At 38.9% G+C, this 22,983-nt stretch overlaps 1 protein-coding gene across 1 annotated transcript in view; it reads left to right on the top strand.

Moving 5' to 3' along the window:
- Positions 1-22,983, top strand: part of FAM19A5 (family with sequence similarity 19 member A5, C-C motif chemokine like) — a 349,274-nt gene that overhangs the window by 199,051 nt on the left and 127,240 nt on the right. Inside the window, exon 2 of the mRNA XM_018553894.1 lies at positions 914-1,063. Coding sequence (XP_018409396.1) covers positions 914-1,063 — 150 coding nt within the window. The remainder of the gene's footprint in view (positions 1-913; positions 1,064-22,983) is intronic.

Here is a 22,983-nt window from a genome sequence, read left to right as displayed (position 1 = left end):
TAAAGGTCATAAGGGTTTATATTAATATAGAAGGAGATGACAGGCTTGTTGGCTCATTGCTTACAGGGATAGCTCTCATATTTTTGTGCTGGGTAGTTATTTTTGTATATATCAGTGGTTCAGCCTATTGTTTTTACATGTGATTTTTAGATAACTTGTATGTATGCAATTTTTCATGCTCAGTTTTAATTGCCCAGGTTTGTGACAGGTTTACATTAAACAGAGGAAGCAACGTTAAACTCTTACACAGTTACAACTTCCATGTATCTGAAGAAAGTTTAAAAAACAATTGCATTACGTCTCCAGCAGAGGTTATAAATAATAGCAGTTGCCTCATTAACAACAGTTTTTCACCTTCATTAGCTACTGCATAATTTATAAATTTCACACCTGGGTAGATAATAATTCACATTTACAATAGCATTTGAAAGTATAGGCAATGCATGTTAACGCACACATTCTGGGCAGAAAACAAAAGCTTTTTGCATAATTCTTACAGTCAATGGCATATCTATTTATAAACTGCATCTCCTACTAGCAGATTTTTTTAATAAAATATAAATATCAAATAGCTTTTATTATTTGCTAAATGAAACAATATACCCTTAGTTTAAAAAAACATATCTCCCTTTACTTGCGTTCTCAACTACATCAAAGTAACTCTGACCTGATTGACCCAGCTCTCCTTCTGTAGGCCAATAACAATTTTCTTGACAGCATCACTTTGCTGGGTTTTGACATGTCCAGCTCTGAGAAAAATTATATGTCATCTCAGTTTGATTACATCCTCCAGCTTATTTCCCATTTGTAGAGAAGTGGCTTTTGCTGCATTGGGTCTCACTCTGTTTACCTATAATTGATTGCTTGTAGTGCATTCACTGACATTGCTACCTGTTGCTGCCTCTTTTTCCAGGTCAACTGGCTGCAGGTACGTGTGAGGTTGTTACATACGACAGAGATAGCAGTCAGCCTCGAAGGACTATAGCCCGACAAACAGCTCGCTGTGCATGTAGAAAAGGACAGATTGCCGGCACAACAAGAGCAAGGCCAGCCTGTGTAGATGGTAAGATTCTCTTTTTTTTTTATTTTTGGTGCTTTTTTGTGTAACTGCTTAAAACATCACAGCTGTATTAATAATATATATAATGGTGAGATGGTAGCTGTGTTTCTTACCTGATTTTCTTACACACTTTTTGAATTTGTGTTGAAAAAATTTAGTACTGTGGTTTAGAAAGAGAGCAGGCACCTTGGGTAGGCCCAGCTGTAACTTTAAAACGGAACCTGTCACAAGAGTATTATAGACCCACCATGGCTTACGTGTTCTTCTGAACATGCTAGCTGTTAGATATTTCTTACTTACAGGACTCTAAAATTCTGGGGAATATGTATTTGTTTATATGATAGGTAATATTGCTGTTTTTACTGAGGGTATGCCATGGGGTCTTAGCATTTTAAAGTAAAGGTCCAGAGTTGCTTAACTATATTTCTTTAGCTATTCTTCAATGATTTCATAGGTGACATTGTCAGTGCTTGCAATTGTCATTTGTGCAGTATCAAGCCCCTACTTTGGATTTCTAAAGCCAGTATAATTGCACATAGCCTTTTGAAGTAATACCGCTTTTCCCTGGAAGTAATACCTACCCCGAAAATAAGACCTAGCGCTATCTTCAGGGATTTCTGTAATATAAGACCTACCCCGAAAATAAGACCTAGTTCGGTGGTAGGTCTTATATTGCAGAGATCCGCTAGGTCTTACTTTCGGGGTAGCGGCACATATAATATAATTTTACATGTGAAGACCGGCCGCAGCTCACTCCCTCCCCCCCACACGCACGCACGCACACACACCCACCTGTCTGCCTCGCCTGCCGCTGAAGACTACATTTCCCAGCAGGCACAGCAAGGCATAGCCAATGGGGTCGAAGTGGATGGCATCACAGCAGAGAGCGGACTGCTGCAGCCAGGTAAATATAAGACATCCCCCGAAAATAAGACCTAGTGTCTTTTTTCGTTGAAAAAAAAATATAAGACAGTGTCTTATTTTCGGGGAAACACGGTAGCTTACACAGATGTCATGGTGTTGATTTACTAAAGGCACATAGGCTGTTCACTTTGCAAGGGAATTTGCACTTTGCAGGGGAACTTTCGCTTAGCTTAGTGAATGAAGTGAAGTTCTGCTGACTTCCATCATCCAATCATGCGCAAGCAAAAATGCTGTTTTTTACATTTTCCTTGCACATATTTGGGTTTTCTCTGCAAAATGAAATATCACCACATATACCAAGCGAAGGGAAACTTACCCTAAATTCCCTTGCAAAGTGAACAGTATATTTGCCTTTTGTAAATCAACCCGTGTATGTGTGTGTGTGTGTGTATATATATGTATACATTTTAACAGTATTTTATGTTTTAAGTTCTAGTATACTCAATACAATATTTTATGCAGTGCACACAAAATGTTTATAATGCATGTATGCATTTCAAAACATGTTTATGCTCTCCAGTGGTGTGTAACAAAGCGTTGTTTTATTGCCGTGGAGCTAAAGATAAAGATGTAAGATAGTAAGCCAGACATTTAATGGAGCGTTCTAATATTCCTTGCATCCTAAATAACTGGACTCAAAACATTTTTGAATAATACAAATGAAAAATGTAGCTTATGAGATGTACCCACTGCTACCCGATTAGTAGCTTAAAAAATTCATTTTGCTCCAATTCAGATTCAGAGTTTTAATGCCACCCTTAGGCTAGTGTGACTTTTCCTGCGTGAAAGTTAATGCAGTTGAAAAAAAACACACTTGCAGCATTGTTAGAATAGTATTTCTCCTGTTTTCTTTTTTGTTTCTAGTGCTTTGTCTCTCATTAAAATGATCACTGCATATGACTCACTGCCAAAACAGTAGCAGCCTGGAGCCTTCTCACATGCTAATTCTGTGAGGCAAATGTTTGTCTTTGGAAAGAATGCAATTTTGTGTCACATAAACAAATTGCATCTTTTTGCAGGTACTGTCATGTCAAACAAAGTTGTTTTTTTTTGCTTATAAACAAAGACATACTTTTTGAAAATAATCACCATAATGACCTATGTACAGAGTTTGTATGGCATCACAATTAGAAAATGATTGGGTTAGCTTGCTCCAAGGCTATTTATGTCAAAGTATGTCAGAGATTGCTTGTAGTTTCATGAACTAAATTACAGAAAAAAGTAAAAAATAATGTATTTCTATCTAAAAAATTTGACAATCAGCATTTGTCCAAACCTTAAGCAGGTTAACCCTTTTAATTACTGCATGTGGATGTACACACATAGATAGGTTTATACTGGTACATTGTAAGTTGCATGGACCTCCATGTAATCATGTGCATGCTTTTATGGCCATTCATTTGCTGGCACGGAGGTGTTTATGTCATAGTAAATGCTTTCATACAGCTGTGATCACAGTAAAAGCACTCATAATTGGGTAACACTGGTTCCCACCTGCTAATCACTGTTAGTAGACAGTGATCAGAGAAAGTTTTTTTCATGTATTTGTGTCTGCTCTTTGTGGGAGAGGAAGACTTTTCAGGCTAATGTTAAGCAATCTATGTTTCTTTGGTAAAGGCTCTTCAAACTAGGTTGTAAAGACTATAAAAATCTATGGTATGCATTTGACATGTTGTTCTTCAACCTTATGAATATTTTGGCTGTTTGCTATTGCCTGGAAGTTGCAGTTTTGGTGTACTGGGTTCTTGGATCTCTCGTTGTTGTGTGAGTGTAATTTAATCTTAATCACTTTAGAGATCTTTCAAAGTTGCCAGGGGGCCATAAATCCACCATGGGAACTCAAGTCTGCTCTGGAAGGGATCTCCTATATCAGAAGTGAGGCTGCAGAGGTCAAGCTTTTTTTCTGATATATCCACCAAAGGTGAAGAGATTGTGCTATGATCATGTTCTTTGAGTTGAGGTCTTTAAATTGTATTGATTCAAACCATAACAGCACCAAAAGGTGATAAAGTAGTATAGATGGAAATTTGAATGAATCCATGGTACATCAAGCCTGAAGGTGTGCCATTACACTGTTTAGGCCAATCTAGCCTCAAGATAATAGAGCCACAGGTTTGGAAGACCAAAGTTGTCTGAATGTTGAGGTAATTAATAACATAGGTGCTTGTTATATATACGTTTTTTATTTACTAAACTTGATCTCTGTGTAAGGACAGTATTTGGTAGATTTTGGGATGTATAATGGTGGGACTCTAAAATAAATAATAGCTTTATGAGAATGGACAATCTTATGGCTGTAACTCTACCTAGAAAGGATATATAATAGAAGGACTAAAGTTGCAGATTTTTTTTATTTAAAAAGATATCAGAAGATAGTTACTTTGATAGAGAGATTGCAATGTGGGAGTTACAAATACTCCCGAATATGGGATAGTTTGTAACAACCACATAAATTGAAAGTTTGCTTTTAGTGTGTTACATAAAAAGGGGAGAAAGATTATTGGGCATTGCCATAGATTTAGTCTAGTCAAGTTTACCCCCAGGCTTGACTAGCCATAGAACAATTCAGGGTAGAGAGTGATATCATAGGGTGAGACCAGAAACAATGAGACATTATCTGCATATATACTGAGTTTAAGTTCAGCATTCCCTTTAAGGCAGCTCTTCTTATTAACATTATATTTTAAAGCAATAGCCAAGGGCTCCATGGTGAGTGCTAAGAGGACTGGAAATAGGGGACATCCTTGGAGGATTCCCCTACCTAGGATGAAAAAGTCTGAATTCTAGCCTAAAGGACTGATTCTTGTTTTATGTGAATGGTATAAAGCTTGGAAATCATTTAAAAATCATGTTTTGAAGACAGATTTTTAAATAGAATGTTCAAATAGGTTCATGTAATACTAATAAATGCCTTGTGTATTTTGCAGTTATATATATTGACATCTTAAATAATATTGGTTACTGATCTGATATTATCAGTGTGGTTGAATAAAACCTGTTTTGTCTGATGATATCAAAGGGGTTGTGATGAAATCTAGTCTGTCTGCAAGTAGCCTTCTAAATATTTTCAATATTAACCCCTTCATGACTGAGGCCTTTTTTTCATTTTTTGTACCCATGTTATATTCCACATTTTAGGCCTGAAAATTACTTAAAACCCCCCCAACATTATATATTTTCTGAATGCCAAGACCCTATAGAATAAAATGGTGGTAGTTGCAAATTTTTATGTTGCACAATATTAGCGCAACTCCTTATTATCTGGCGACAGGTAAGTCGCCAGGATCGCTTCTGTTGTAAAGCCGACAGTCGGCTCTACAAGTTTAAACAGAGTCCCGGCGGCAAAAGTCACCGGGAGTCTGTTTAAACAGCCCCGATGCTGGCGACGTACACTGTACGTCATCAGTCACGAAGGGGTTAAATGTCAATAAAGTAGGGACTACCTAATCCTATACTCGGTGAACGCAAACTATAGAATACGATAAGTACTTCATAGAGCAATACGTGCAGGCAAATGGTACATGAAAATTGCTACCACATAAAGTAGCACACATAAAGACTGTGGGGTCTATTCACGAAGCAGCCAAAGGATCTAGCTATAGCTTCGGCTGATCCTTTGGCCAGCTTCGGCCCCAGCACCCATTTGGTTCAGTATAACCGAAGGGCTGCTGTACGGGCTATTCCCTATAGCCCGTACAGCTCCCGAAGTGGACCGAGCTGCTCAGTCGAGCCAAAGGCATATTGGCCAGCCGACAGCCTGCTTCTGACAGCTGGGCTATTTTTTTCTGTTCTGCTCGGTCCCTCTGTGGGACTGAGCAGAACAGCCAAGCCGAATGCCGCTCAGCTATAGCTCGGCTATTCACTCACTGCTTTTCGGTATCTATAAGAATAGACCGAACAGCAGCGAGTAGCCTGCCGTTGATGTCGGATCTGCTGAGTCGAACTCCTTATGCACTTTGGGTCGGCCGAACATGCCGAGCATGTTCGGCCGACCCGAAGGCAGCCGAAGCCACCCGATATACGGCTGATTTCAGCCGATATACGGCTGGAATCAGCCGTACCAGTCTGAAGTGAATAGTCGAACAGCGTTCGGCTCACTTCGCTTCAGGTCGGTCATTCACTCGGCTGCCTTCGGCAGCTTAGTGAATAGATCCCTGAGTATGCACACATAAAGACTAAGCCTGAAAATAAAAATACAATTTGGTCATACATGGGCTAGGTTTATTTTCAGGTGTGGATGTTGCACAAAGGATTATATTTTGAAGACAAGATGTAAAGACCCACCCACTAAAGACTACCTTCAGAGAACTACAGAGGGAGGATACAAGATCAGTCACCCTGCAAGAAGACAGAGAACAGTCCTTATTACAGGAAACTTAAAGGAGTTGTTTTAACATGGATTTTGGACATATGTGGAGGAAATACCCAAAAGACACTAAGCGCTCATTCACACGGGTAACAGCCTCCCGTACAGATCCGTGCTGCATGCATGGCCGTAATGGGCAGCTCCCGGGAAGGACAGGTGCTGCGTATGGTTATACGCAGCAGCCTGTCCTTCTCTATGGGAGTACGTGTCCGTACGCCGCCCTATGCTCACCCGACCTGAATGTTCGTGCGGGTATCCGTACTCGTACGCTGACAGGATGAATCCTGTCTGCATCCGAGCAGGGACACCCGCACCTGTACGGACGTGCAGGTCAGGTGAGCATAGGGCGGCGTACAGCCACATACTCCCATAGAGAAGGACAGGCTGCTGCATACAAGCACCTGTCCTTCCCGGGAGCTGTCCCATACGGCCGTGCATGGATCTGTACAGGCCGTCCGTTACCCGTGTGAATGAGGGCTAGGGGGTTCATTTACTAAAGACAAAAAGGTTGATCACTTTGCAAGGGAATTTGCACTTTCCTTTACCTTAATGAATGTGCAAAGAATACCCAATCATGAGCAAAATGCATAACTAAAAATAATTTTTGCTTGCACATGGTAAGATGGAAGTCAGCAGAGCTTTACCTCACTGTTCAAGCTAAAGGGAAAACTCCCTTGCAAAGTGAACCAACAATTTGCCTTTAGGCAGCCCCTAGGATTAAAATAACAATGGCTCTTGTACATAGACAATTTTATTTTGCCTGGAGTTCAGCTATAGCATACATATAATATAATGTACCAGTTGTTTTATAACTAAATGCTGACATAACATTATTCATTAGAATAATTAATGCTAAAAACATAGTTTCATTTTCATCTAGCCTTGGGAGGAGCAAAAATATATGCCACATCTATTTTCTTAGTTTTTCTTATCTGAACACTGCCTGCTTACACCATTATCACCATGCAGGGGAAATATTCTTAAAGAGAGTAGTCAGTTAATATGGTTGATAACAGAACAGATAGTCTTGTTATGATCAATAAATGTATAAATCTGTGTTTTGTTCATTTTGCAGTAAGTGTGTTGGCTTCAAATGAATACAAGGGGGTCTATTCATGAAGCAGCCAAAGAATCTAGCCGTAGCTTCGGCCGATCCTTCGGCTAGCTTCGGCCCCAGGACCCCTTCGATTCAGTAGAACCGAAGGGCTGCTGTACACTATAGCCCGTACAGCTCCCGAACTTGGCCGAGCGGCTCAGTCGAGCCGAACGCATATATGCCTTGGCTCGGCTGAGCCGCGCTGAAAGCTAAAGCTGGCCGAGCGGCCGGCCGACAGCCTGTTTCTGACAGCTGGGCGGAGCCAGCTGTGATCTTACAGCTGGCTCCGGCCACTTGCAGAGAGATCAGCGTCCCTGGTTACCAGCTAACCAGGGACACTGATCTCCAGACAGCTAACTCTCCCTGGCGCTCCGGGAGTCTTCCACTCCCGGCCACCAAGGAGAGAAACACTGCTTTTTCTTTTGTTTCTTATTCTTATTCTGACACGGAGCCGTGTCAGAATAGGAAGAAAAAATTATATTTTTTGGCCATAGGAAAGCATTGCTAGATTCCTATTGGCTATTTCAATTTGCAATAGCCAATAGCAAACTAGTATTGCGCCCGCTCTCTGCTGGTGTTCTCCATCAGGTCCACCACTACTGATTGACAGCAGCAGAGGGCGGGTACAATGCTAGTTTGCTATTGGCTATTGCAAATTGAAATAGCCAATAGGAATCTATGGCCACATTTTTTTTTCTTCTATTCTGACATGGCTCCGTGTCAGAATAAGAAAAAAAAGAAAAAGCAGTGTTTCTCTACTTGGCGGCTGGAAGTGAGAGACTCCCAGAGCGCCCGGGAGAGTTGGGCTTTTTTTTTTGTTTGACGGCAGCAGAACCGCCGGCCAATAGAAAACTGCTGGGCGGAGCTAGCTGTCATTGCTAGCTCCGCACAATCGTTTTCTATTTTTATTTTTCTACTTTTTAAACTATTTTTCTGTTCTGCTCGGTCCCACAGAGAGACCGAGCAGAACAGCCGAGCCGAATGCCGCCAAGCTATACTTACTGCTGTTCGGCATCTATGAAAATAGACCGAACAGCAGCGAGTAGCCTGCCGGAGGTTTGGCTCAGATGATCCAGATGTTGGATCGGCTGAGTCGACCTCTTTCTGCACTTTGGGTCGGCCGAACATGCTGAGCATGTTCAGCCGACCCGAAGCTACCCGATGTACGGCTGAAATCAGCCGTACCAGCCTGAAGTGAATAGCCGAACAGCGTTCGGCTCGTTTCGCTTTAGGTCGGTCATTCACTCAGCTGCCTACGGCAGCTGAGTGAATAGACCCCAAGGTTATTTTGTTTTTATTCAGTATATAATAAATTAATAAAATGATACTTAAATATGAAAATGTAAGATGTTTTCTTTTTCAAAGGACCCTGAAAAAGCATCACTTTGTTTAATGGTTCAATAATATAATTTTATTCTAGTAGTTGTACAGTAAACTGTTTATTCCCTAACCGTCAAGAAATATAAGCCCCAAGAGTCACTTTGTTAATTTACTCTTTGCACCCTGGACTCAATTCTACCATTTTCTTTGTTGACCTATTGGGTGAATAATATATGCTTCATTGATCTTTGCTGTCACATTTAACGAAAGGTAGGATGTAGCCTGATAGTCCATGCGATGAATTAATATAGAACATCTAGCTAGCTCAGCAAAATCACTGGCAAAACATTGCAATAAGCAGCATCTCTTGTCTTGTAGAAATACATTCTATAGAAATATATTTTCACCTGTTAACAGCAGTATAGAGGAAATGTTCTGACAGCCAGATTACCAGTATGCAGTAGATGTTCAGCTCTTCTACTCAGTAAATGCGAGGGAAATGTTAGGGTCATATATTGATTTATATAACAGAAAAACACAGTTCCAAGCCTATCTGGTCTCCACAAATGTTATTCTATGGTGTGTCTATTTTTGTAGCTGGAATTGACTCTGTGCAGGAGGTGGCTTAAGCAGAACAAATTTATGGTGATAGATGAAGATGTGTCTTGAATAGATCAGTGATGTGACTCTCCTTACTGTACTGCACAGGAGGATATCCAGCTCTTCCTGTTAAAGATTAAAATGGCTTCACATTTGTCTTTGTATAATGTGCAATATATTTTCTTTGGTAAAATATTAACAATGTTGTAGAAGAAGAAAGAGAAGAGAAGAAACAATTCAATATATGGTTTTATAAATGTTTTTAAACCACATTTTTTTCAAATATAAAAATGAAATCTGTCACTGCACTAGCTATAGCACAGATACCATCTTGTGGCAATAAGGCATGTCTTATGCATGTCTGTGTAGCTGAATTCTGCTTTGTCAGTGCTGACCACATTTGTTAATAAATTCAATAGTTTAATAATCTTAAAGCAGATCTCATTTATCATAGCTCATCTAGATTTCATTTCAGTACAGTACTATCAGCAAATAGAAGCTCCAGAGGAATATACCATGGGACATGGGACAATTTGCCCATTTGTAAAACTGTATCAGAATATGCTGGAGGATATTTTACAATCATTTGTGATGAGAAATGACTGTGTTCACATTACACCTTTTAGATCATGCATGCAATGTTTAAAGCATGTAGAATAAAGAGAACCTAAAAGTAGATCTAAGCCCTAACTGCATGACATTTAGTTTGCCAAAACACTGTGTATTGTAATCAATTGCCATGCTTTTGTTTTTTCATAAAATAAATTTTCCAATGTTTTTCATTCTTTTTTTAATCTCAGCTCTACTGATCTCCCCAGCCTTTTTCAGCCAATTCCTGTCTACATGCACTCACTCCACCATTGATTCCACATTTTTGCTCTGGATCAGCGTTCTGATATTGTCAGCAGTTAACCAATCTGTGCAATGTGTGTTGTTAAGACTGCTTACAGTCTCCATCACGAGTGCATGTGACAATGTGAAAACTCAGGATCATGGTTAGGAGACAGTTGTCACTCTAAGAGAAGAACCTCAACAAAACACTTTTATGGCAGGATCGCTAGTTATTCTTGATTGCCTGCCTATTATAAAAAATAGAAACAACTTTGACAGTAAAGTCAAAAGGATTTTAAGCTATTTCAAATGCTGATGACATCCCTTACAATGGATGCTGCTTGTTTATATTTAAACGTTTTAGTTTCATGTAGAATCAGCTGGTCTCCTGAGCACTGGCCCTGAGTTTCTGTTTTAGAGTGATTCCTTTCTCAAGCAGAGTGCTATGCAGTCAACCTTGTGTGTGCTAGTAAGCTGTGTTTGTCTCCACAAACACACAGACACAGCAAATCAAGTTACCCCCCTCCCCCATGGCCCCCTTTCCTCCCTTCTACAAGCTAGTAGATGAACAGTTGCTGTAGTTTGCACTGCCCTTTGTGATCTTGTACTGGTCAGGAAGTTTAGAGAAGCTGAGTTGAGAAACTTGGAAGCAGCTGTTCAGAAACATGATGATTGTAAGTGTTTGGGCAAAAATGTAATGCAATGCTTTGCTGGGCAATGTATAATTGTTTGATCTGAATTCATTATTGAAAAGAGTTTGATATTTTAATATTACTGTAACACTTTACAATTTACATGAGATTTTAGTAAAATCTACTTTAAAATATGAGGATTATCTGTACTGACTAGTGCATATCACCACATGAAAAATTTGTTCCAGCAGTACCGATACGATACAGTATATGTTCTTATTTTAAACTGGCTTCTCATGTTTTAATAAAAATCAGTTCTAAACTATACACAATATCAAGAAATCACAGTGCCTTGTGTATACACTTGAAATCTTTGGCATTTTCTCAAGAGTGATTTATTTTTTCCTGTTTGCTGATCCAATAAAGAGTAAACCCATAAGTCTTCTTCAGTTTATTAATAACAAATCATAATTGCCAAAAGAGAAAAAACATTATAGTATTCCATTGCTTTAAGTGACAAACTTAGCTGTTAATTGCAAATTATTTAATACCACCTGCAGAGACATTCATCACTTTTCTTTCTCCCTGTTAAACAAATGATTTTCTTTTCAATGATTAATTTACTACCCAGCATAAAACAAATCATTATACGCTGAACAGTGTATCAGTATTGTTTTAAAAAGTCAGCAGTGTTTCTAGGGTTAGTGTCATCTGAGTTATAACAAAAAATGGCATTTGACCCCTCGTATAGTCCAATCCTGGGCAATAGCCCATGTCTAATGATGAGTTGAACATGCTTGGGTTCGATTCTTGGGAAGTTTGGCAAACTCTTCAAAATGTCCACAAATTGCCAACTTTAATGGCAACTTCAGGGAAGTTAATGGGAGGCAAATCTTGCAAATTCTCTTAATTTTCAAGGGTAATAGGCAAGGGATTATCAAACAAATGGCATGGAGAGCTGGACACTGACCTGGGAACCTTGTACCAAAGGAAATTAAAAAAAATAAAAAATAATTCCACATGGAGCAGCTCTTTTAATAACGCATGAAGTGAAACATTAAAAATGCAAAAGTCTTCTAAAATGACATGCTTGGGACATACCCTAAACCTGTTTGGGAAGTGGTGTACCTGTAGGATGTACTACAGCACAAGTGACATTTACAAAGAGAAAAATGCTGTTAAATGAATTTTCCTGTCTGCTTGTATTTTTACAGAAAAAAATTATAATCCACCAAAAAATCCATACCAGACCTATATGCTACACAGGGATCTCAAATGGATTTTAAGGGAAACCCAAAAAAAGTGGAGTGGAGGTGCCTGGCAGGCCAGGAGAGGAGGGGAAGTAAGTGAACAGCCCCCCTTCTCCTGAACCATAACAGACCACATGGCCTTAATATTAAAAGCTGAAAAGGGTCTGGTATGTGTCATCGGTTGTTAGAACACCAGAGGCCACTAGCCTCCAAGCAAGCCAATGGCCTTGGGCAGGGAGCTGCCACATTTAGTAGCAGTAGTAATACTATTACTAAATGTATGACTTCTCCCTGCACCCAGAAGTTCACCTTGTCAGATGGGCAAGCTGCCTATTTAGTTTCCCCATTCACCAAACAGCCAGAGTTTTGGTAAAACCTTGCATTGGCATGAACTTGAACCCCATTCCTGACCAACTCATTGTAGCAAATTGGATTTGGTAAGGGAGACATAAGGAAAACAGTAAAAAGATACAGATTCTAAATCACATTTTGTTTTTAAAACATTGTTTCTAACAGCATGAGCTGTGAGGCTATGAATCAGGTTGAGGAACGTGTTGCATACTTTAGTGAACACCACCAAATAGAAAAATGTACCTGATCTCATGACAGAAATTACTTCTAAACTAGACTAAACACACATGCACATTGGTAAATCACGTTGGAACCTTAGGAAAGTCAAATTATTTCCTCGCTTGCTAGTAAAGTCCCTTGCTTGCTAGTAAAAAAAAACAAAACAACTTTCTTTAACCAGTTGACATCCGCGGTGTTAAACCCCCTTTCCATCCAGGCCATTTTTCAGTATTCATCGCTGCAGTACTTTGACTGACATTTATTCCGTCATGCAACGCTGTACTGAAATTAATTTTATACCCTTTTTTGGGGACAGATAGAGCTTTCTTTTGGTGGTATTTATTCACCACTGGGGTTTTTATTTTTTACTATATTAAGGAAAAATTACCGAAAGGTAAAAAAAAACAGTTTCCCCTATATTAAATGATAAAACATTTATTATTACCCAATTGTTTGGTAAAATATAAAAGACGGGGTCACGTCGGGTATAAAGTCACCAAACATGTCAAGCCTTAAAATTGCGTGCGCGAAACCTCAAAAAACGATAATACCCAAAATTGGCCATAGGCGACGCTTTAAAAGCTGTTACCGCTCATCAGTTTAGTGTTATCAGTGATTGATGGCCCTAAAATGATTGCTCTCACTGCGACGTTCGTGGCGATATGTAACATGTGTAGCATGTGCGCTGGGGCATCGGGCGCGTATTTACGTTTATAAGTGCGTAAACGTGGGGGTGGGGGAGTTAAACATTTTTTTTGGGGGGGGGGCTTCATTTTTTTATATGTGACTTTTATTTTATTTTACTTTTTTATGTTACTTTTATTTTTTTTATTTATATATATTTTTTTGCACTTATTGTTATTGCTATTATATAGGGGGGTGACAATCCCCCTATATAATAGCAAAGGCACACTGACAGGTCCTCTTTATGGAGACATTAGGGGTCTCTAGGACCCCTAATGTCACCTGTGGACCCCAAAAGAAGCTGATGAAGCAGAGATCTGCTTCATCAGCTTCTTTTCTCTGGCTATAGCAGCCAGATGACTGACAGGTGAATGCGGAAGTGATGCGGAAAAACGAGCACATACTGTATAGACGATCGGCGGGCTATGGAGCCGCCGATCGTCTATATGTGAAACACCCGGTAACGGGTGTTAGCATTGGTCGGGTCTTTTCTGCCCGTGTGTGCCCGCTAGGGGGCGCGCGCGAGCAGGAAAAAATGCCATCTGGAGACGGCAACCCGCCAATGCAGCAGTGCCGTCCGTCCATTTTTTTACAACCGGCGGACGGCAAGTGGTTAAAAGAGAAAACTGTGTAGGATAGCAACATGCCCCATTCTTATTTGTGTCCCTGCACGTCCCACTCCTTCATTTCAGGTGAAGAGAAACAGTAGGTACTTGTAACTACTTTTACAAACATGGGTTTTATGTGTTTGGGAGCCTTTGAGGCTTCTTGATTGGATGTTCTGGAATTGTAATGATTATGTGTTTAACCACAGCATAGTTTTTATGACCATTTTTGTCCTCCATAGAAAAGGGAAGTAGTATAATGTACAGCTTCCTACCAGTAAAATCAGGTACTGGCCATCATCATGTAAGATCCAGGGGCTGGTCTAGACACCGTGCAGTTCAGCATAGTTATAAGGCAGCTGCAAGCACTGTGAGTAGCTTCAGCAGCACACAGCATCATTTTGAGATAATTCACTGAATAATTTTGCCTCTTGCAGTGCTCCCTAGTACCAAAAGAAATAAATATTATCTTGTAATAAACTCTTACTTAGAGGAATTTTTGAGGGCTGGATGATCAGGGAAGCATTGATGTATCTGAGAGCATGATCTAAGCCAAAGCAGTGGTCCCTAACAAAATGTGACCATTATTGCACAAGTAAGTTTATGTCTATAGATTTAAATGCTAAGGAGCAAATCCTATTTAAGTGTGTGAGTCTCCTGACTGTGCCAGGTCATACCTTTAGTTGGGGACCACTAGAAGCATGATGTCATACCCTATAGGAGTAACATTGTTTTCACCAGCTATACAAAAAGGTTGGTAAATATTTTTTTCTTCAAGTAAGTGACCTCATAGACATTTTAGTAATAGTTATATTTAACTGTATATTTTAGTATTCTGGTGCTTTTGCTTATATTTTAAGTGGCACCAGTAGGTAAAATATCTACGTTTTAACGTTTCCATGTTAAAGTTACGGTATCAATTTCAGTTCTTGACAAATGTAATTGTTATTACATTTGTTACATTATTAAGAGAAATTTTAGATGTTTATCAATGACAATGATAACATACTTAACCTTTCTTTCCACCACTTGTTGGATAGGAAACAGTGCACAATGCACATTGATGGCATTCATTAGGGGCATTGTATTATCACCAGCTAGCAAACATCTCAAACGTTTTCATCAAAAGTTAACTGGTAACTTTTGATGAAAACTGGTAACTTTTTGGATGAAATTATTGAGAACTGGTTTTAAAGGTGCAGAAGCAGCAAGATTAATAAAACCACCAAGTGAACAGTTTTTTATGCACTCTACCATTTATCCATTTGTTATTTAACTTGTGATACTAACTGAGTCTGACAAAAACTCATCATGCAAGTTATTTTTTAAATTCTCAGAGGGGTTGCTTGAATTCTGTTTTCTGGTTTTGCTTGTTTTAATGGCTGCTGGGTTGTGCACTAACATTGATTTATATTTCAAGATAAAAACATTCACTTTGTACTGCACCTTTAATGGATTACCATTACATAACATACCATAGTACAGCTTTTAATACTGAAGTACTGGAAGGGGTTTTACTTAAACAAGCTAATTAAGACAACTGCACGTACAAATTAAACTGCATGCTATAGTCAGTTTTCCTGCTGGTCACTTAATGAACTGCAAGTAATTACTGTAGAATAAATAACACAGTTATTTCAAAAACACCTGTAAAACAAAACATTCCAGTTGTAAATGTTTTATTGTATTTCAGTGAGTAACTAGAAGTCCATGAAATTTTAAAATTGTTATTAGGTGCAAATAAAACCTTTATTATTTGCAGTAATGTTTTAAATGCTTGCATTTTAAATGTTTTCTTGGTGGCATAATGATCAATTTGTGCAGTCTTACAACTCCTACTTTTCTAAATTATTTAGCCTTCATCCAGCCACAAATATTTATTATTAATATGAAAAAGTCCTACTTCCATTTTGCTATGAGGGAAGATGTTAATATGGGAAACATAACATTGTGCCTCTGTTTATGGTCCTCACAGTGGCAATAGGATAGTAGAATACAGTGCAGTATAGCACCTGAAAATGAAGACCACCCTGGACACTTAACTTAGACCTTTTTCCAGCCTTCCTGCAGTGCTTACCTCGCCCCGTCACACAAATCCCTCCCAACACCTGACCAAACCCCACCAGCTCACCTCCCCAGACACACACATACACATTACCACCCTTTTCTCTTCCCACTGCTGTGCTGGAGACTGACCCACTTGAAACCACAAGGTGGATGAGCAGTGGCAGCAAAGTGGTGGCAACTTCTCCATGGATTGACAGTAGTCCCTCTCCATACACACACATTGCAGTGTGCACTAGTCCTGGGCTTACCTTACGCCTCTAAGAGGCAAAACTGCATGGCAGCACATCCTACAGATCCCAATTCTTCCTCTAGCACACAGAGAGCATGGGGCCAGTGCTCCATATCCTCAATCTGGCACGACTCATCCAAATTCACATCAACACAATGCTGCCAGAAGTTATAATACTACCTGCACTGCCCTGCTAAAGCATGGGGTAGGCTTTCTATTTGCCTGACACTGTTTAGTTGCTAGGGTAGTGACACTGTGTTATTTTCTGTAAGTTCCCTGAATGTTGGTGTGCTGACAGCTCTATGATTGTGTCAACACACTTCCATTTGGGCAGATTACAAAAAGTAGTGTCACTGCTTAAGCAACTTAATAGCATTGGGCACAAAGTAACCCCCTGCTGTACCACATCACCTCCAACCCCCTCTACCTCACCACCACTGCCATAGCTCCCACCTCATAGTGCCCATCTACCACCCACCCCATTCCCCTGATCACAGCATCTCCCATCCAGTGGCTGCCAGATACTTCACCCCCTTCAACCACAATGTCCACCACTAAAATCACCCCCCACCCACTGCAACACCGAGCACCCACCTCACAACACCCCTCAACCACACTCCCTAGGGCCTCCAACCCACTCCCCACCTTTATAGTGCTTCCCTCCTCAACCATTTGCAGTTACAGTATCTGTTACCAGAAACAACACATCCCTCCCTGCTCACTGTTCCTGCTTCACCGGCATAACCACCTATACTGTTTCATCAATCCAAACAGCTCCTCTGGTCTACATATATCCCCTTTACTACCTGTCCCCCCTTCATCTGCACACTACCCTCTTTTCAACAAACGTACCCATTCAGGAAGGGCAACACATGCTAGTAATAATAATACCAGTAATAGTAATAATAATAACAATAATAATCCTTTTTTTTTAGCTAAACAAATGTTATGCACATTTTGTTCTCATCTAAATAAATCATATACAAATGATCCTCCCTATATTGCTTATATGCTTCAACACCCCTTTCTCCACAAACACATACACACATGCGTGCATGCACTCACACACTTGGAAACAACAAACACACCCATCAGTCTGTGCAAATACCAATATATACTCTCCTAATTTAACCTTAAAATAGTTTTTCATTATTTGAAAATCATAATTGGTTAACTTTATATCTGTTAACAGAGAAGATATGTTCTTGATGGTTCATTGTATATACTTTGAATGTGAGTGGTAAGGCTTAAAAAACGCTTGAGGTTATTACACAGATGCAGTGATCATCAGTCACTGTTGCTGATTAGTCAAGATCAGGATAGTGAAGATTAAGATGTGGTTTAGATACATTTTGATGAGAGGCTGAAATTAATGTCTGTGAATGATCTTTTAAAAGAAGCAAAGCAGTGATATATATGCTGCCAATATCTCTAGTGGAATTTACATGAAAATTACTTTCATCGTTGTATCATATTGTAATCGGTCTCCTTTTAGGTATCAGCAACAACATTTACGTTAATTGCATTTCAAGACCAATAAAGCTTCAACATGTAGGCATAGCCTGAAGCTGAAAGGTATTTATAGCTGCCTGTCTCCTGCAACACAGTAATATAAAATAATAAGTCTGAAACAAAATCATCTACTGAACTACAGTAGGCCCACAGTAGGCAGGGGAATTAAGTACTGTAACAGTATTTATTTTCCAATACTACACATCAAATTCAAACCTATATTCTTTCATAACAATTCTACACTGCATACTCAAATTTCAATTCATTCTATATGAAACATTGTATGTAAAAAAATGCATGCAGGATCACTTGTTAGTTTTTGTATGATTCATTGTGCTCATGTGGATTTATGATATGTAAAAGCATATGAAAAATAGTGGAATGGCATGCAATATTTACATTAGGTTTACTAATTTAAAATACAGTGTTAACAGGAGGCGTGTATCCTTACTCTCCAACAGGTACCAGCCTGGCACACCAAACATGTGGGCTGGTACTGCCAATGCAAGTAACCACAAAAAAACAGTAAATTGGGACATAGATAAATAATGCACTCAGGATTACCACCTAAAAATAGTTCCACTGTAGTGCAAATATCAATTGTTTTATTGTTCCAAAGTTTTCTTCTTTGGTATTTGCAAAAGACAATAGAGTTCAAAAACTTTACAATGCCAGGTGAGTATCTGCAAGAATTATAGAAATTACATGAGTGCTCTAAAGAACACTCTTGTGTGATACACCTGTAGTATGCTCACTCTCTGGATCTCTTTGACCTGCTATGAATAGGTATGGTGAAATGCACGTATTAATATTAATCCTCACTGCTCCTCTTATACGACTTACTTCCCTCCTGCTTTCCACATAGGCATCCAGTCTCAGATGGAGTTAAGTAAAAAAAAAAGGCAGAAGCTCTCATAATGTAAAACCATCAAAGCAATGTATTCAAAGTAAAAACTATTTAAAAAAGCTCACATGCCAAATTGTTGTACAGCACTGTTACCGATCACTTAAATGCACACTGCTCACCATCCAGCATAAGCAGCAGCTGATCACTTCCTGGTAACTTGGTAATGTCAACAAGCCCCTCCCACGCTATGCATTTCATCTGATTCAACTTCCTATACTCTACTCTTGAGAAAGTCAATCAGACATCCTGTTATAGGACTGGATAAAATATTCATGGACTACAAGTGTGGTATCATCTCTTGTGCTTCATTTAGATCTGTTAGCCCCTCTGCCACGGTGGCAGATGGGACTTTTACTCTTTTTATTCACAGGTCCTCTGTATTGATCTGTGAATGAATGACACAGCTGTGTGGATGGGGCCACACATAGCCCCTTCAAGTAAAATGTGTACAGGAGTCCTTAGGGAAAAGAACCCAGCAATTTAGGGAAAAATAAAAGCTGTTTGAGGGCAGGTGGCTGAGGAACTTGTCCATGTTTCATGTTACAACCTAATAATGGGTATAACATGATGAAAATTGGTCAGAAAGGTAAACTTACTCTTTAAATGGACATGCTGAGTACAATATTTACACTTTGATTTTGTTTGAAATTGTTTATTATTACAACAACATTGGGGGAGATATTGGATTGGGTATACTTTACTATGTTTAGATGTAGTAGCTGCTAATAATGAGTGTAGAACTAGTATTGATTTTGTTTTATATAACTATTGATAATGTAAACATAAAATAATATTAATTGTAAAGTTATTGTTTATAAAAAGGCTGTATTTTGTACAAAGATATAATACAACAACATTAAACATTAAATCCCAATGAAAATAGGACAGTGGGGTAAAACCCAACAAACAGAATATATCAGCACAAAATATTTAAGTATTAAAAGTAAAGCACACAATAATATGCAAAAAAACATCATTAAATGCAAAACGCACTCCACAACATTTTTGAAGTATGCGGTTTTCCAATTAACAACTAGAAAATTTCTATTCTGAAGTATAGCATGAACGTTAATGCAAACTTAGTTTTGATTAATTAATTTCTATGATAATTTGTTACCACACTGAACCCCAAATGGCCAGTAAGTCATGCAGATGCATATTAATAAAACAATCACTGCAAGCAAACAGAAAAATAAAAAATATATGTGTAGTGTATTACCTTCAAAAAGGTGTATGCACACCTTTGCTAGTCAGGATGATCTACAACTTCCTGGTTTAGTATTACCTCTTTCTGTATGAGCTTTACTACATGCTTGATCTCTTTAAAGTGACATAGGAAGCTATAAGTATGCCACCATCGTGGCTGTACAGTGTGGTGGATGAATGTACAACTACCTGTACAGAGTTTGGTGTGCAAATCAGTAAACATATTAGTATTTAAGCTGTGTCTTTAGCTGTTAAATAGATTTATATAGATACATATTTATCTGCATATGCAGATCCTGCTCACCCACATATTTCTTTCAGTTTCCTGTGCTAGTAAATTGTAACACTGTAGGTATGTCAGCAGATGTAAATCTGCATATTGCAGGGAATGAACTGTTAAGTGTTTGAAAAGAATAAACATTGCATGTTGAAATGCTGTAAATTTGAATTGGTAGTGATTGAGAAGAAAGTAGTCTCTCACCTGAAGATACTTTTAACTAAGATACATCTAAAAGTCTTATCTAAAGGTCACATCTTAAAGTGCATTTCCACTTTTGCTGTCAAATTTGAGAAAACCCCTCTATATGTTCTGTTTGTGTTCCTATTGACACAACATACTGAAAAATAACTTTAAAACAATGCCCTACCTTTTAGATGTTTGGTTAAATCAGGCAAGATGGCTAATTACAGGTTTTTCTCAGCCTTTTCAAAGTGGTATGTCCTTATAGAAATGGAGTGCAATTTAATATTTTTTGATATTATTATATCTTTTTCTATTTTTTCTGTATTTTGGTTTCTGATTTTTTCATATATCCTAGCGCAACTACCTTGGTCACAATTTAAGAATTGTGTTTATCTGATAAGCATCATTAATATACAATGGGTGAGCCACCTTAGACCCCTCATCTATTATAGCCCCTCCTAATATTTAAAAAAAAATAGAAGCTAGAAGACATTTTAACCCTTATACCCTAACCAAAGTAAAAACAATTGAAACTGCAAGAAGCATTTTTTTTTTCTTTAGCTTATGCAATGTGAATGGGAACATGTAACACATATAAAATAGGTGTTATCCCAACTTGGCTGCAAAAGTGAAAATACAGTTTAAAGTTAGCGTTTAAACCAGTGTGTGTGATATCTTAATTTCTTAGTTAAAATACACTGCCTGCGATGTCACAACATTTATTAACATCTGAAGTTGCATTAGTTTTTCACCAAGATCTTGTAGTGATAATGGGAGAGTCGGACCACTGCATAAAGTCTTCTTGAGCACATTCCAAAGATTCTCAATGGGGTTAAGGTCTGGACTCTATGGTGGCTAATCCATGTGTGAAAATGATGTCTCATCTTGGAATATGCCTGTGCCATAAGGGAAGAAGATATGAATTGATGGAAAAACCTGGTCATTCAGTATATTCAGGCAGACGGCTCACTTCATTTTTTTGGGACATAATATTGCTGAACCTAGACCTGACCAACTGGAGCAGCCCCAAATCATAACACTGCCCCTACAGGCTTGTATGGTAGGCACTAGGCATGATGGGTGCATTACTTCATCTGCCTCTTCTTACCCTGATGTACCCATCACTCTGGAACAGGGCAAATCTGTACTCATCAGACCACATGACCCTTTTCCATTGCTCCGAAGACAAATCTTTATGCTCCCTAGCAAACTGAAGCCTTTTTTTCTGATTAGCCTCACTGATGAGTGGTTTTCTTAAGGCTACACAGCTGTTTAGTCCCACTCACTTGAGTTCTCCTCGAATTGAGCATGTTGAAAAGCTTTTACTTTCACTATTAAAAATAGTTGTGAGTTCTACTGTTGATTTGTTTACAATTTGATTTCACCAAACATTTACGATCCAATCGCATCTTTCAAGATTTCTTTCTGACCACATTTCTTCCGCGAAGATGATGGTTCACCACTATCCGTCCAGGTTTCAATAATGCGTTGGACAGATCTTAACCCAATTTAAGTAGTTAATTAATCTCCTTAGTTGTTTTCTTTGCATAATGCAGACCAATAATTTAATCCTTTTGAAACAGAGTTTCATCTTTTCTACAACCACAGGGCATGTCTTCTGATATGGTTGTTTAGGAAATGAGACACTACTCACTGTATCAGTTGGGGTTAAATATAATTTTGCCAGATGTAACATATTAATCACTGCAGTAATTTACCTATTTGCTTAGCTACATACAGATGGTGACATTTTTTGGCCAGGTAGTGTAAATGGTCAGTGTGTATGGATTTTCTAGTAATAACCTGTCATGTGTGTTGCTTACCCTACACTGTGCTATACTTTCAGACAACCTCAAAAGGTAGACTGTACGACGTCTACCTTTTGAGGTTTTCTCTACTTGTTGTCAATGTAGCTGGCTTCATAAAAACAAATCCTGCTGGATCCTGAATTCCATTTTAATTTGTCCACCCCTGCATTGAGAGTGCTATATAATTTGCAGTTTATGTAGCAGTATCAATGTGGTTCATGTTATTTATTTTTACTCAGTTCATATTATTCAACTTTTACTTTTACTAGGGATGTATCGATACCGTTTTTTTTTATATCGAGTACGAGTACTGATAATTTTTTTGTTACTCACCGATACAAAATACTGATACCATAAGTCTCATTAAGGAAGCCGGGCAACGTGTAATGACTTGCCACCCGGCTTCCTCATTATCCGGCTCCATGCGCCCTCGTCACCATGTGACAAGGAAACATGGAGCTGGCTTTCTGGCCAATCACGAAGCCGGGGGGTGGGTAATGACTTGCCGCCCGAGGGAGCATGGAGCAGGCTTCCAGGCCAATCAGGAAGCCGGGGGATGAGTCATTACACACCCTCTGGCTTCCTGATTGGCCAGGAAGCCGGCTCCATGCTCTCTGGTGTAATGACTTGCCACTCTGCTTTCTGATACCAGAAGTTCCGGTATCGGGATAGGCATTTGGGTGAGTATGAGTATCGGTATTGGTGCATCCCTACTTTTTACCTATTTCTGTTTTCAGTTTAGCTAAAATGTAGGGATGGCATAACTGGCTTAATCACCTATGTCCCTATCTGTTTTTTTTTTATTGAACTAATATAAACTGTGTCCATTCCATTACAAATATATATATATATA

Source organism: Nanorana parkeri, unplaced genomic scaffold (assembly GCF_000935625.1).
Source record: "Nanorana parkeri isolate BGI_ZX_2015 unplaced genomic scaffold, ASM93562v1 scaffold133, whole genome shotgun sequence".
In the NCBI taxonomy this organism is placed as follows: domain Eukaryota; kingdom Metazoa; phylum Chordata; class Amphibia; order Anura; family Dicroglossidae; genus Nanorana; species Nanorana parkeri.
This window is presented reverse-complemented; position numbering and strand designations above follow the sequence as displayed.